The sequence below is a fragment of the Prionailurus bengalensis genome, chromosome C1 (genome assembly GCF_016509475.1).
Source record: "Prionailurus bengalensis isolate Pbe53 chromosome C1, Fcat_Pben_1.1_paternal_pri, whole genome shotgun sequence".
In the NCBI taxonomy this organism is placed as follows: Eukaryota; Metazoa; Chordata; class Mammalia; order Carnivora; family Felidae; genus Prionailurus; species Prionailurus bengalensis.
The window spans coordinates 203412016-203427110 of record NC_057345.1 but is presented as its reverse complement, the minus strand read 5'-3'; the positions used below and the strand labels follow the sequence as shown (position 1 = coordinate 203427110).

The window sequence follows — 15095 nt, the reverse complement described above, 5'->3', positions numbered from 1 at the left end:
TAATTTTGAGAGGGAGAGAGGGGGTAGGGGTGTAGGCAGCTCAAATGGGGGAGGAGCAGAGAGAGAGAGAGGGAGAGAGAATCCCAAGCAGGCTCCATACCATCGGTGTGGAGCCCAATGCAGGGCTTGAACCCACAAAACCACAAGATCGTGAGCTGAGCTGAAGCCAAGAGTCAGGCGCTTAGCCAACTGAACCACCCAGGCACCCTTAAAGTCCTATTTTAAAAAGTTTATTTATTTTTTATAAGTTTTTTTTAACTTTATTTATTTATTTTGGGAGAGAGAGAGAGAGTGCAGGAGGAGCAGAGAGAGAATCCCAAGCAGGCTCCACACTGTCAGCTCAGAGCCTGACACAGGGCTTGATCTCATGAGCCATGAGATCATTACCTGAGCCCAAATCAAGAGTCGGATGCTTAACCAACTGAGCCACCCAGGCACCCCATCCCTTTTCTTAATGATATCTTTTTGATAAGCAGGAAATTTTGATTTTGATAAAGTATAACTTAGCAAAAACATTTTTAAGATAATTTAAAAAAATTTTATTTATTTTGAAAGGAAGGAAGAGAGAGAGAGGGAGAGAGAGAGAATCCCAAGCAGGCTCTGCACTGTCAGCGTGGAGCCCGATGTGGGGCTCTAACCCACGAACTGTGAGATCATGACCTGAGCTGAAACCAGGAGTCAGACATTCAACCCACTGAACCACCCAGGCGCTCCTAACTTAGCAAAAACATTTTTTAATGGTTATTCTATTCTTTGACTTGTCTGAGAAACTTTCTGCTTACCCTTGAGTCATGGAGGTATTCATCCACATTTTCTTCTAGAAGCTGCACAGTTTTAGCTTTCACATGTAGGCCTGTGATTCATCTCGAAATAACGTTTGTGTACGATGCAGGAGTAAAGGTTTGCATTTTCCCCATACCTCAGTATTCCAACATCATCTTATTGATAAAACTGGCCTTTCCCCATTCGACTGCTTTGACATTTCCGTTGCAAATCAAACGATGGTATGAGTGTGGTTCTGTTTCTAGGGTCTCTTTCTTGTACCAGCTTTAGCTGATTTGTGCCATGGGCTCAGTATTGTCGGACCCCCAAATTTTAGAGGACAGCTTAGAAACTCAGATTGTTTTTAATGTAAATGAGTCTAATTTTTTAAAAATATTTTATTTATTTTTGAGAGAGAGAGAGAGACAGAGCACGAGCGGGGGAGGAGCAGAGAGAGAGGGAGACACAGAATCTGAAACAGGCTCCAGGCTCTGAGCTGTCAGCAGAGAGCCCAAAGCGGGGGCTCGAACTCACAAATCGTGAGATCATGACCTGAGCCGGATGCTCAACCGACTGAACCACCTGGGAGCCCCAACGAGTCTAAATTTTTAAATGTTGAGCACCAGTTGTAGTTTCAATGCACAAACAAAGGAAGAAACTGATCCCATGCAGCCCAAGAAACTCATTGGGTCTGTGGCCTTGGGACTAGGGGGAGGTCATTGCAACAGGAAGCTGGATATACATACATTCGCTATAAATCAAAGGCCTTATTTTAAGTGGAAGAAAACGGGAATGGCCCGAGGGCAGGCAGGTTGATTTCCATAGTCAGTGCAAGTTAATGAGAATTCACTGCCAGGGTGAGATACCGCCCCCCTCCCCCCCCCCCCCCCCCCCCCCCCCCCCCCCCCCCCCCCCCCCCCCCCCCCCCCCCCCCCCGCCTGAGGTTTCTTTGGCGCCCAGGAGACTGGGGAGTACATCTGTGGAGAGATTTGGAATTGTATCTAGAAACAATACAGGCAGAGAGGGCCAGGTGGGAAATGAGGAGAGGCCACGATACCCTGGGTTGCAGCGGGGGTGGGGACTGAGAGCGTAGGCATCTAGACAGATCAGTGAGGGAGAGAGACGAGGACCAAGAGAGTCCAGGGTGAGCTGATTCAGAGTCAAGGATCTGGAGTGGAGGTAACTAAGAAGGGACAGTTTTCTAAGCCCAGGCCCAGAAAGGCGCCTCCTGGAATTGGCTGGAGGCCTCTTGGCTCTCTCGGTGGAGGTTGAGACATAGCATTCACGAGACATACAACCTCAGATGCCAGAGCTTCAAGGATGGTTTGCAGCAGCACCGCTTGCTTGTTACCCTCAAGTTAAAGTTCCTAGTTTTTACCATTTCAAGGTTATATTTTACAATTAAAATTTGTAACAAGAACCACTTCACACGTTTCAAAAAAAAAATACTAAAAATGATTAATGAGAAGTCTTTTCCCCACCTGTCTCCCATCTGCCCAGTTCCCATCTTCAACCCCTCCACCCCCAGGTAACCATTTGTGCAATTTATTTTTACCGCCACCAAGGACACTATTTTGGCAGCCACGTCTGCCAGACAGAATGTCGAGTATGCTGGTTGGGCCGCATAGGGTAGAGCTTGGTGCAGTTGGCTGCATGTAAGAGAAAATAAGGAAGGCTGCGTTAAAGCCAGACAGAAATTTGCTAGAACTTGCTAGAACCTTGCCTCACGAATAGGTAAGAGAGCACCATCAGGACGGGAAATCAATCATTCTCCTTACAGTGTGACAGGGTGCTTGCTATGGACTCAATTGTGTCTCCTCAAGATTCATATGTTGAAGTCCTAACCCTGCATGTCATGGTATTTGGAGGTGGAGCCTTTGGGAGGCAATTAGGTTTGGATGAAGTTATGGGGGTGAGGCCTCTGGGACGGGCTCGGGGTTCTTAGAAGAGGAAGAGACCAGAGTTCTTTCTCTGTCGCCCCCGTGTGCGGACCCCGCGAGAAGGCAGCTGTCTGCAAGCCAGCAAGGGAGAACCCGACCGGGCTGGCCGCACCGGGTCCACGCTGTTTTGTGATGGCAGCCTGAGCTGCCCATGACGCTGTTCAGGGACCAACAAGTGAGCTCTGAGAAAACAGTGAAAAGATTTTCGGTGCTTTGAAATATACCTTTCAATTGTCTTGCCGAGAGCGTCCCACTGTGCCGTATTTGAAAGGGCACGAGAGACTGAGAACCACTGGTCTGGAGGAAAGGGACGACCACAGAGACAGGACTCTTCCGTGCTTGAAGCCGGAGACAGATAATTGGATGGCACACGAGCACACAGGTGATTAACTTCCCGGCCCCTCCCAAGCTGTGCTCACACTCTGGCAACTGCTAAATTCTCCTCTGGGAGGACTTTAAGGGGAGAATGAATGCATGTGAAAGGATTTGCGAACCTGCAAGGGTGGCGTTAGGTTCTAGAGGCTGGCTGCCTGACCCAACTCCTAAGGGGTACCGAGTTATTTTCACTGGGATGATTTCCCCAGTGAATGGGATGATTTTCCCTCCCCACCCCGTTTGTTTGGATATGAAGATAATGCTGCCCTCTGCTGGAATGATCTTGCAACTACAGCCCCTGGCCACCCAGGGCGAACCCCACCCACGCCCCCGGCCCCCCGCCCAGTCGTTTGCTTGATCTCAGTTGTTGTCTGTATAGCTAGGGGTCTCAGGCTTTGCTAAGTCATGTCTTACAGCCATGGTGAAGTTGGCTTTCCCTTCAGTGCTATATCCCAGAGGCTGGAGGTGAGATAAACAGGAGGCAAATTACTTCTGGGTCTCCCAGTCTCCAGAAACAAAACCCATCTCTCTTTTTTTTTTTTCTTCTTTTCCTTCTTCAACCATTTTTGTTTTTTAAAACGTTTATTTATTTTTGAGAGAGACAGAGTGCGAGTGGGGGAGGGTCAGAGAGCGAGGGAGACACAGAATCTGAAGCAGGCTCCGGGCTCTGAGCTGTCAGCACAGAGCCCCACGTGGGCTGGAACCCATGGACTGTGAGATCGTGACCTGAGCCAAAGTTGGACACTTAACTGACTGAGCCACCCAGGCGCCCCCTTCTTCAACCACTTTTTATCACATCCTAATCACTAAGCTGTCTCTTAGGCACTTGGGATATGGTGATCAAGGTGATCAAGATAGATAAGGATTTCTACCTTCCTGAAGCTTACAATTTAGAGAGGAGAGAGAATAAACAACAGTATATGTAATAAACAAGCAGATATACAATATGTTAAGAAGTGGTAAGTGCTGTGAGAGAAGAAAAATGTTTAGAATACAGCATAGCCAGGGACATCAGAAATGCTAGGGGAGGGGCAATTGTGAATAGGCGGACAGGGCGGGCCTCGAGCATTTGAGCAAAGTCTCAGAGCAGGTGGGGGAGTTTCCCCCGAGGGAGGTCTGCCGGAGAGCATTCAGAGAAGAAAAGACATTGGAAGCAATGCACTAAGGCAGGAACGGAGCAACCAGGCTAACGTGGCTGGAGCAGAGTTCTAAGGGGGGAAGGAGGAGGATACAAAGAGGATGCTATGGGCTGAATTATGTCCTCCTCTCCCCAAATTCATATGTGTTGGAGTTCTAACCAGAAGTATGTCAGAATGGGACCCTGTTTGGAAATAGGGCTGTTGCAGATGTAATTAGTTAAGACAAGGCCATGAGAGGGCGCCCTAATCCAACATGATTGGTGTCCTTACAAGAAAAGGGGAAATTTGGGGGCACCTGGGTGGCTCAGTCCGTTGGGCTTAGGTCATGATCTCGCAGCTTGTGAGTTCGAGCTCGCTTCAGATCCTCGGTCTCCCTCTCTCTGCCCCTCCCCTGCTTGAGCCCCCCCCCCCCCCCCGCCAAATAAATACATATATTTTTTAAAAAAGGGGGACATTTGGACACAGACACCTGCCCACGAGGAGAGCACCATGTGATGATGAAGGCAGAGATCAAGGCGATGCATCTACAAGCCAAGGAATGCCAGAGGTGGCTAGCAAACCAGCAGGCGCTATGAGAGAGGCCTGCAACGGATTCTCCCTTGCAGACCCTCCCTCAGGAGGAAGCAGCCCTGCGGGCGCCCTTATCCTGGAGGTCCGGCCTCCAGAACTGGAAGACAATACATTTCTGCTGTCTAAGCCACCCGGTCTGTGCTACTTTGCTGTGGCGGTCCTAGCACACCTAAGGCACAGGGATGATGAGGAGGGATGGGGATGTGGGGGGCGGGGCATGGAATGATGGAGGAAGGCCTTAAAGGACTCTGGCTTTATTCAAATTCTTTTTTTTTTCATGATTAAGTGGGATATATCCCCCCCTCCCCCCATGCAAACTAAATGAAAACCATTAATATAATTCACTTGCTAATATATCTAAGAAGGAAAAAAAAAGTCATAGGACTATCTACATAGGCCTTTGACAAGATTCAACACTAGTCCTGATTTAAAAAATAAAACTCAGTATAACACTGTGTGTTAACTACACTGGAATGAAAATTTTAAAAAGTCATTAAAATCATCTAGACCTGTATGCAGAAAGCATTTTCAAAAATAGAAGAATGGAATTGTATTCATAAATAAGATTGAAATGAATCTTTCAATAACAAAAATCAGTGTTAAGACAAAAAAAATGAAGTCAATAACATCACATAGGTGATGACTTTAAACACAATTATGAATTGAACTCTAGCTTTTATTTGGATTTTGCCAGTTTTTCCATTATCACTGTTTTCTGCAGCAGGATCCAGTCCAGGGGTCACATTGCCTCTGGTTGTCATGTCTCCCCAATCTCCTGTGACCTATGGCAGTTTCACTCAGTCATTCCTTGTTTTTCATGACCTTGATAGTCATGAGGAGTATTGACCAGGTATAGAAGGCCTCCCCAGCCTGGGTTTGTCTGATATTTTCCTCCTGATTAGATGGGGGTTATGGGTTTTTGGAGAGAACACTACAGATGTGGATGCCCTTCTCATCACATCCTATTGGGCATGTAGGAGCCCACACGGCATCCCTGGTGATACCAGCCTTCCTTACCTGGGTAAGGTAGTGTTCTCCAGGTTCCTCCACTGTGAAGTTGCTTAAAATGCATTTACAAAAATCAAAGCAGCGAAGGGCGCTTGGGTGGCTCAGTCGGTGGTTAAGCATCTGACTTCGGCTCAGGTCATGATCTTGCGGTTTGTGAGTTGGAGCCCCGCGTCGGGCTCTGTGCTGACAGCTCAGAGCCTGGAGCCTGCTTTGGAGTCTGTGTTGCCCTCTCTCTTTGCCCCTCCCCTGCTCACTGTCTGTCTCTCTGGAAAATAAACCTAAAAAAATAAAAAAAATTAAAGCAGTGAAATTCATTCTTTGCAGCCATTGTAGGGCAGTAAGAAAGTATGACTGTGGTCTGACTTAGAATGTCAAAGGACCTGGCTGGCGTGATGAGAACAGACTAGAAGAGCAGGGGCAACACAAGGGGGACTGGGTTGTCGCTTCGGTGATCCAGGTGAGAAGGGAAGGTGGCAGGGGTCAGGGCACCAACAGCAGAGGGGGTGAAAAAATAGGAGTTAGCATCAATTTTGTTCGAGTCAGCAGAATTTTCTGGTAGATCAAGCATTGCATGTCAGGTGTAAGAGATAAAGAGGTGTCAATGAAGAGTCTACAGATGGCGGCCCGAGCTGCTGGAAGGACGGAGTTGCCACTGACCGAGCTAAGGTAAAGATTCCAATCTGCCATTTCGCTCCTCTCCACTACTGCGTCCATTTAACCAATATTTATTTGGTGGCAGGGCTGGCTGCAGGACCCAGTCAAAAGGAAAATGTGGGGCTCCTTGTTCCAAAAGCAAGAGAAAAGCTTGTTTGTTTCTTTTGCAATCCTTCTCTGAACTGGACTCCGTGTTTTTTATTTGCTATTTGATGCTGTGCTCCCTGAAGCATGGGGTGCTTGTGGGCTGGGAGAGTGGGTGGCCGAGCCCAAGGAGGCAGTAAGAGGCAGGAGTGCACATGAGCTGAGCCCCAAGCTCCAGCGTGTGCTCCACCGTCCTGCCGGACTTCACGCGAAGGCACGGATTCCAAGATAAAGTTATTAAGAATTTCAAGGCAGTGGCTGCAGGGCATCACGCCCCAAGCTCGGGGTTCTTCTGAGCACGGGGCTTCCTGTGGCTGCACGGGTCATACACCGACTTCCTGTCTGGCATCTGCTAGTATGTGTCACACACTTTGTGGGGCACCAAGAATGCAAAACGGAATCCTTTCTAGTTCCTGCCTTTAAGGAGGAGCCAGGAAAGAAGGGATGCTTCATGAATCCCTACTCTGTGCCAGAGCCTCGCCGGTTCACAGCCCAGTGGGAGGGACAGGCTCCTAAAAATGATACAGTAATACAGTCTGAAAACTACAACAGTGGAGGACCCGGGCGGGTGACACGGGAGCCCCAAGGGGAGGGGCAGGAGGATGCAGGGCATTTAGGGCTCGAGGAGTTGGCACTTAAGTTTTTGTTTGTTTGTTTTTTAGATAGAAAGAACAAGTGGGGGAGGGGTGGAAAGAGAGGGAGAGAGAGAGAATCCCAAGCAGGCTCTGCACTGTCAGCACAGAGCCCGATGTGGGGCTCGAACCCATGAGTCGTGAGATCGTGGCCTGAGCTGAGGTTGGATGCTTAACCGACTGAGCCACCCAGGCGCCCCTAGGGCTTGAGGAGTTGGGAGTTCAATGGACAGGAGGCTCAGAGTCCTGGACGTCTGCTCACAAACCTAGCTGGACCAGCTAGGTGAGGAGAGGGGGATATGACCATTAGAGTGTTATATATTCATTTTTTAGTGAAAATGGCTAAATACATATTTCTTCATTGCAAAAGTAAGGCTCATTGTAGAAACGGGGCAACTTCAAGAGATATAAACAAGCAGCTGTCTGTAATCCCACCACCCAAAGATAACCACTGTTAACATTTTTTCATTTTTGAGAGACAGAGAGAGATAGAATGTGAGTGGAGGGGGGTCAGAGAGAGAGGGAGACACAGACTCGGAAGCAGGCTCCAGGCTCTGAGCTGTCAGCACAGAGCCCGACACAGGGCTCAAACTCAGGAACTGTGAGATCATGACCTGAGCCGAAATCAAGAGTCAGACGCTTAACTGACTGAGCCACCCGGGTGCCCCAAGGAAGGCCAGTATTTGAGTGATGGTCTGTCTGACTCCAAAGCAGAGCTTTCTGGGTCATTCGTGAGGATTTTTGAATTCATTCCAGAGTGTGTTCTCAGACGGGTTCTTATGTGCTTACTTTTCAAGGTTCCTCTTTGGCTTCTGCCAGAGTTTGGCAGGCAGGGCTAGGAGGTCTGCACCTGCCCAGGTCATACCTCTGTTAAGTCCTCTGTTACCCTGACTGTCGCAGCCTGGACCCTGTGATTCGCTGACATTCCTCCCCTCTCCTTTCATTCCAGATCACTTTTGTTTTCCAGAACTCTTTCAGTTGGTCATCGTTTTGGTTGCAAGCAACGGAAAACTCAGCCTGAACTGGTCTGAACAATAAGGAGAATCTATTGGCTCATGGAACGGAAAAGTACCAAGGGAAGATTGCCTCTGGGTGTGGTTTGTTCAGGACGCTGGCTCCGATTCTCTCAGTTCTGTCTTCCTCTGTGTGTTAGGTTTTGTCCTTGGACGGGTTTGCCGTTCATGACGGTAAAATGGCATCCAGCCGTAACAATACCACATCCGTGCTTTTCCACAGTCACCAAACAGCCATCCTGAACTTGGCTCTGCGTGGTTCATCTTAGGTCACATATGTACCCTGCTCCTGGCACTGTGGCAATGGGGGTGATCACTGGAGAGAGGGGAGAATCCTCTCCTCCACCTCCCTTGCCTTTATTCTGGTCCCCAGGTCCAAGCGGGTCCTTCTGCAGGAATGTAAAGAGATGCTGACACTGACATCAAAGCTGACACAGGGACAGAATAGATATACTTACAGCCATATTGTGCTGTTCACAGGCTCTCGCCTAGAAGCTTTCATTTTTAGAACGGAGTGGCGAGAAGAGGCCCCCGCACTTTGCCAGAGGACTGGCATTCAGGCTACACATGTCACAACAGTCTTTGTGGCACTGGATGTTCTGCACAGAATAGAAAGATGCTTTCCCGTTAGGAACATTATAGATCTGCCGAAGAGGGAGCAGTTCTAAGCGGGAAGGTGCGGTACAGCAGATATGTTGGGTGGGCAGATTGCTGGAACATTTTCAAGTGGATAACATTTTATTCCAAGCTCATCTATGTGTGCCTTTCCCCTCCTTCAGTGCAATGCTCTTTCCTTTCTTTCCTTCCACGAAAGGGAACTTCTTTTAATTAAAAACTTAAAAGGAAATTAAAATACAACTCCTTGGCAAGTTCGCTAACATACAGCGTATACAATGTGCTCTTGGCTTCGGGAGTAGATTCTCATGATTCATCGCTTACGTACAACACCCAGCGCTCATCCCAACAGGTGTCCTCCTCATTGCCCATCATCCATTTCCCCTGCCCGCCCCCCCCTCCATCAACCCTCAGTTTGTTCTCTGATTTTAAGAGTCTCTTATGTTTTGCCTCCCTCTCTGCTTGAAACTATTTTTCCCCCTTCCCCCATGGTCTTCTGTTAAGTTTCTTAAATTCCACATATGAGTGAAAACATACGATATCTGTCTTTCTCTGCCTGACTTCTTTCACTTAGCGTAATACCCTCCAGTTCCATCCATGTTGTTGCAAATGGCAAGAATTTATTCTTTCTCACTGGCAAGTAGTATTCCATGGTATATATAAGCCACATCTTCTTTATCTATTCATCAGTTAATGGCCATTTGGGCTCTTCCCATAATTTGGCTATGGTTGATAGCACCGCTATAAACAGTGGGGTACACGTGCCCCTATGAATCAGCACTCCTGTATCCTTTGGATACATTCCTAGTAGTGCAATTTCTGGGTTGTAGGTTAATTCTATTTTTAATTTTTGAGGAACCTCCACACTGTTTTCCAGAGCGGCTGCACCAGTTTGCATTCCCACCAGCAGTGCAAAAGAGATCCTCTTTCTCCGCATCCTCGCCAACGTCTGTCATTGTCTGAGTTGTTAATTTTAGCCATCCTGACAGGTGTGAGGTGGTATCTCAGTGTGGTTTTGATGTGTATTTCCCTGGTGAGGAATGATGTGGAGCATCTTCTAATGTGTCTGTTGGCCATCTAGACGTTTAACTCTTGTCCTCCAGATCAGCTTCCCCCTGGAGACCTAAGCTACCAGTGTTGCTACCCCTACACTCATCCAGAGGACTGCTTGTCTTTTGCTCCTTGGGCTTGAGGATGGACCAGCCCCTTCCCCTCCATACCTCAGTCACTCATTGGTTTAGATGGGAATGCTGTACTGACTGGACTGAGGGCATAAGAAAAGCAGAAGGGAGTTTTATACAAAGAGTATAAATACAATAGGTATTCACTGGGGCTGCTCCTGCCCTGGTCTTTCTCACTGGTCCCTTGCAAGGACTTCCCCATCCTGCAACTGCCGCCCCCTTGTGGCAAACACTCCCCCCCCCCCCCCCCCCTGTGGCCTCAGCTTGCACTTGAGGATGCGTGGGCGGTCTGCAGACAGGCCCCAGACAGTCTGTTCTCTTGTGTGTTACCAGTCACTGTTTACTGCCCCAGGATTACTTTTCCCCTAGATGATTAATAGTGGAATGTCTATTCCCTTCAGGGACTACCCCATCTTCCAGTGCTTTCTGATCGAGGTATCAGATCAGGATAGTAAGGCATGAGTGAAAGCATGGGTGGCCCCAGGACAATTATCTCCTTATACTTCCTGCTACTGTTCGTGAATGATAAGAGCACTCAGGAGGAGTGCCAGTGGCAGGCACTGGGGGCATGATTAATTGGCACTTATGGTAGGGGGTAGATTTTATGCTTGAACAGGTTGGTGCTGTGAACCATAGAGGATGATTGGGAGAGCACAATCCCAGACAGACCAGCCTGGCTGTGTGGAAGTGAAGCTTTCAGGCACACCTTATATATGACTGTGTGGCCGAAAGCAATAGACGCTCTGAATCATGGTGGTGATCCGATCCATGAATCACAGGAGGTATGTCTCATTTTTTCTACAACCATCAATTGAGCACCTGCTTTGTTCCCTGATAGAGGATCAGAAGGTGGATCAGAGAGGGTCTTTATTCTCTAGGAGCTCATGGTCTCCTGGGGGAAGGCTGACTTGTAAACCTATCATTACAATACGGTAGGGTTCATGTTGTATCAGAGAAGTGGTTACAGTACCAGAAGAATGAAGCCAGGGGACAGACATCAGCTGCTGGGAGCAGCTGAGGCAGGTTGCAAGAAGTCACCCTTCATTCTGGGAGAGAAGCAAGATGATGTTAACTCCAACCCCTCTGTTCAGGGATTGCCCCAGGTCCAGTGGTCTCCCTGTGGTCCAGCCAGACTGCAGGAGTGCCCCCCACTCCCCCCCAACCCCGCCCCTGCCCCACCCCCCGCCTCAGGCCATTCCAATCATCCAATTGTGGATAGTGATTGCCCCCCACCCCCGCCAGGCCCTCCTAAGTGGGGGACTCCTACAAGGCTCACCTACAGTGGGGTCCTGAAGTCTCTGTCAGAGGCAAAGTCCTCTCCCCTTTATTCATACCCAAGCAAGTTGGAAGCCTTCAAAGGTGATCTGCTAGGGAATTTAAGGGATCAACAAATTGAAACAAATGCCAGAAAAGGAAGAAAATAAAAATAGTCATCCATGCGGAGAATTCAGATAGTGGACCCTTGACTCTATCTTCATGTCTGGTACCCCTGCGTGGACATACAGATCCTGGAAGTCTCTAACGCCCTGTGGTCCCTTGACTTCATCTGTTCTCCAAATACGGTTGTGGGCAGGGCTCAGAGAGGAGGTGCGCTAGGAAGAGGCTTGTCTATTTCCCTTTATTCATCAAGTTTTCTCTAACTGTTAAGTCACTCTGATCTCTGAGTTCCAGGCTCTTACAGTTGGACACACCTTGCCAGTGCCTCAGGTAGGAAGCAACCTCTACTGCCAGGACTTTCTTTGGGGAGGGAGATTTAGTTTGATTGTGTTTTACAAAATGCATCCATTTCTGTGGGACCTGAAGATTTCTGCTCACTTGGCTTCTTGCCTGTTCCCTTGTGACTGTGTATTTGGTTCTGACCTCATACGTGGTTGTAGGTGGTAACAAGGGGGCCATGGTCTTGTCACCTCCTCCTTTCACACCTCCCCCTTTTTGGGGGGGAAGAGGCTTGCTTTGCCCTAAAATGTTGTCTTCTGTAAAAAAAAAGAAGTATTGGCAAGGGGAGAACCTCCTAAAGTGTGTGGATCTGAATGAATTTCCAGAACCTCAGGCTTGGAAGCAGCTCAGGGGTTAAACACGCTGCCCGCTTCAAGTTTGCAGATGACAAAACTGAAATCTATAAAGGTAAAATCACCCACTCAAGGTCACACAGCTTATTAATGATAAATCAGGATGGAATGAAGACTGGATAGCAGGTATTCTTATTTCTTGGTAATTTTCCAAAGGTTTTCAGACTGTTTTCTGGAGAGCTTGGGAGTTTTGGGGGAACCATCTTAGCAGGTGTCTGGGTAGAGATGGAGCCCCCCCTCCTTCCCAGCAGCTGACTTTAAAAATAAAATGTTTAAAAATGATTATTTATTCTTGAGGGAGAGAGACAGACAGACAGAAAGAGGATGAGCAAGGGAGGGACAGAAAGAGAGAGACAGAGACAGAGACAGAATCCAAAGCTGGTTCCAGGCTCTGAGCTGTCAGCACAGAGCCTGATGTGGGGCTCAAATTCACAAACCGTGAGATCATGACCTGAGCCGAAGTCAGATGCTTAACCAACTGAGCCACCCAGGCGCCCTGCAGCAGATGACCTTTGATCGGTTTTACACATTGGTCTTCTGGTATGATTTTGCTTCAGCAAAATGTTTCCCAATTTAGGAAGATAATTGAAAACTGCTGATGGTTCTGTGGATATTTAGGGAGTGATATGAGGGAACAAGATGGGGACTTCTCTCAAATGCTGATGCTGTGAAACTGACCTCTAAAGAAGTCCAAAATAGGGGTAAAGGAAGGGATCTCCTGTTGCCAAACCAACAGAAAAGCAAAAGATATTTGAGTAACTGTTCTCACATCCTTGATGAGTGATTTTAATTTGAGTTACTAAATCACATTTCTTTCTTTCTATCTTTCAACTAGAAAGATTCCATGATTGTCTTCATGGAAAATATTGGGAATGACACTGATTGGTGGGAGTTGATGGACGAGTTTGCAAATTTCACTGGCACACCACCCACAGAAGAATATAGTCCCTGTAGGATAGAGATTGAAACACTCAACAAATATGCCGTACTGGTCATCTATGCCCTGGTCTTCATGCTGAGCCTGCTGGGAAACTCCCTGGTGATACTAGTTGTCTTATACAGTCAGGTCAGCCGATCTGTCACTGATGTCTATCTGCTGAACCTGGCCATAGCTGACTTGCTCTTCGCCCTGACCTTACCCATCTGGGCTGCCTCCAAGGCAAAGGGCTGGATCTTTGGCACACTCCTGTGCAAGGTGGTCTCTTTTCTGAAGGAAGTCAATTTCTACAGTGGTATTTTACTACTGGCCTGCATCAGTGTGGACCGCTACCTGGCCATTGTCCATGCCACACGCACGCTGACTCGGAAGCGGCACTGGGTCAAGTTCATATGCTTAGGCATCTGGGCCCTGTCCTTGCTCTTGGCCCTGCCCATCTTCATATTCCGTGAGGCCATCAAGCCCCCCTATTCCAGCCCAGTCTGCTATGAGGACATGGGTGCCAATACTGCAAAATGGCGGATGGTGTTGCGGGTCCTGCCCCAGATTTTTGGCTTCCTCCTGCCTTTGATGGTCATGCTATTTTGCTATGGACTCACCCTGCGCACGCTGTTTGAGGCCCACATGGGGCAGAAACACCGGGCCATGAGGGTCATCTTTGCTGTCGTGCTCATCTTCCTGCTCTGCTGGCTGCCCTACAACCTGGTCCTGATCGCAGACACCCTCATGAGGCTCCGGGCGATCAAAGAGACCTGTGAGCGCCGCAATGACATTGGCCGGGCCCTGGATGCCACCGAGATTCTGGGCTTCTTCCACAGCTGCCTCAATCCCATCATCTACGCCTTCATTGGCCAGAAGTTTCGCCATGGACTCATCAAGATCATGGCCATCCATGGCCTCATCAGCAAGGAACACTTGTCCAAGGACAGCAGGCCTTCCTTTGTTGGCTCTTCTTCAGGGAACACTTCTACTACCTTCTAGGCCCCCGCCCCTGTTGCAGCCCCTCGGGGCTCCTCCCTTGCCATCAGCACCCCATTCTAAGCCTCACGCCCACTGGCTGTCCACAGTCTCTATGTCAAGGCAGCCCCCGTTGTGGTTACAGGAAGTTACTGGGGTCACGTCCTTATCAGGCCCTCCTTGTATGGTTGAGAAAGCCTGCCCTGCTGCCCCTCCCCTTACTGTAGTTGCTATGTCAGCTGCTAGAGCTCAGTCCATCCTACCACTGAGCCCATAGCACCCTGTCCCCTGAGACACTTCAAGACATTTAACAGACATTCTTTTAAGTGACTACAGAAAGTTCCCACCATTGGGAGCCATTAGTGGCAAACAGCACTGGTTGCTGCCCCAACTCTCTCTTTCTTGCCTGTCAGCAAAGTCCAGTTCCCTTGAGAGAGGCCAAAAAGGACAGGTACTCCTTTCTAAGACTCCTTTTTGCTAGGAGTGGCCTTATCATTCACTTCTGACTAATAAGATTTAAGGGCATTAGTGTGTTGGTCAACCACTGTCCTGGGGAAAAAAAAGTCCTGATTTGTAGCATTTGCCAAGTTGCCTGGTGTAAATGCTCCACCGTGGCGATGTCACGGGTGGTGGTGTTTAGCAACCAGCTCACAAAAATCTAGGAAATGTAATGATCTGCTTTCACAAGCAGGTACAAACTGGCTTCAGTGCACCATTGCTTAAGAGGAAGTCTGCTGGGACTGGAGGACTCCTGGGAAGTACTCCTGATTGAACAAAGAAAGAGAGGGGCACCTGGGCCACCTCAGTTAAGCATTTGACTTTTGATTCGGCCTCAAGTAATGATCCCAGGGTATGCCGGGCTCATGTCATGGATTATTCGGTTAAGAAATGATCCCAAGGTCATGGGATCAAGCCTCATGTTGGGCTCTGCACTGAGTGTGGAGCTTGCTTAAGATTCTCTCTTTCTCTGTCTCTGCCCTTCTCCCCCACTCACACACACTCTCCTTCTAAAATAAAATGAAAACAATTTAAAAAAAGAATAAAGAGACACACACACACATCCTTGGTTCTTGCCTTTAAATATGGTTGTAGGATATGA

At 48.4% G+C, this 15095-nt stretch overlaps 1 protein-coding gene and 1 long non-coding RNA gene across 2 annotated transcripts; both read left to right on the top strand.

The window, feature by feature from the left end:
- Nucleotides 1–2367: 2367 nt before the first annotated feature.
- Nucleotides 2368–4916, top strand: LOC122479728. The gene is made up of 3 exons (XR_006296418.1): nt 2368–2496; nt 2974–3084; nt 4664–4916. It is a non-coding gene; the product is annotated as an uncharacterized LOC122479728 (long non-coding RNA).
- A 6739-nt stretch (nt 4917–11655) lies between these two features.
- LOC122481756 (C-X-C chemokine receptor type 2-like) lies at nt 11656–14806 on the top strand. The gene is made up of 2 exons (XM_043577797.1): nt 11656–11740; nt 12938–14806. The coding sequence occupies exon 2, from the start codon at nt 12947–12949 to the stop codon at nt 14018–14020; it is 1074 nt and encodes a 357-aa protein (XP_043433732.1). The 5' UTR covers nt 11656–11740; nt 12938–12946; the 3' UTR covers nt 14021–14806.
- Nucleotides 14807–15095: the final 289 nt, after the last annotated feature.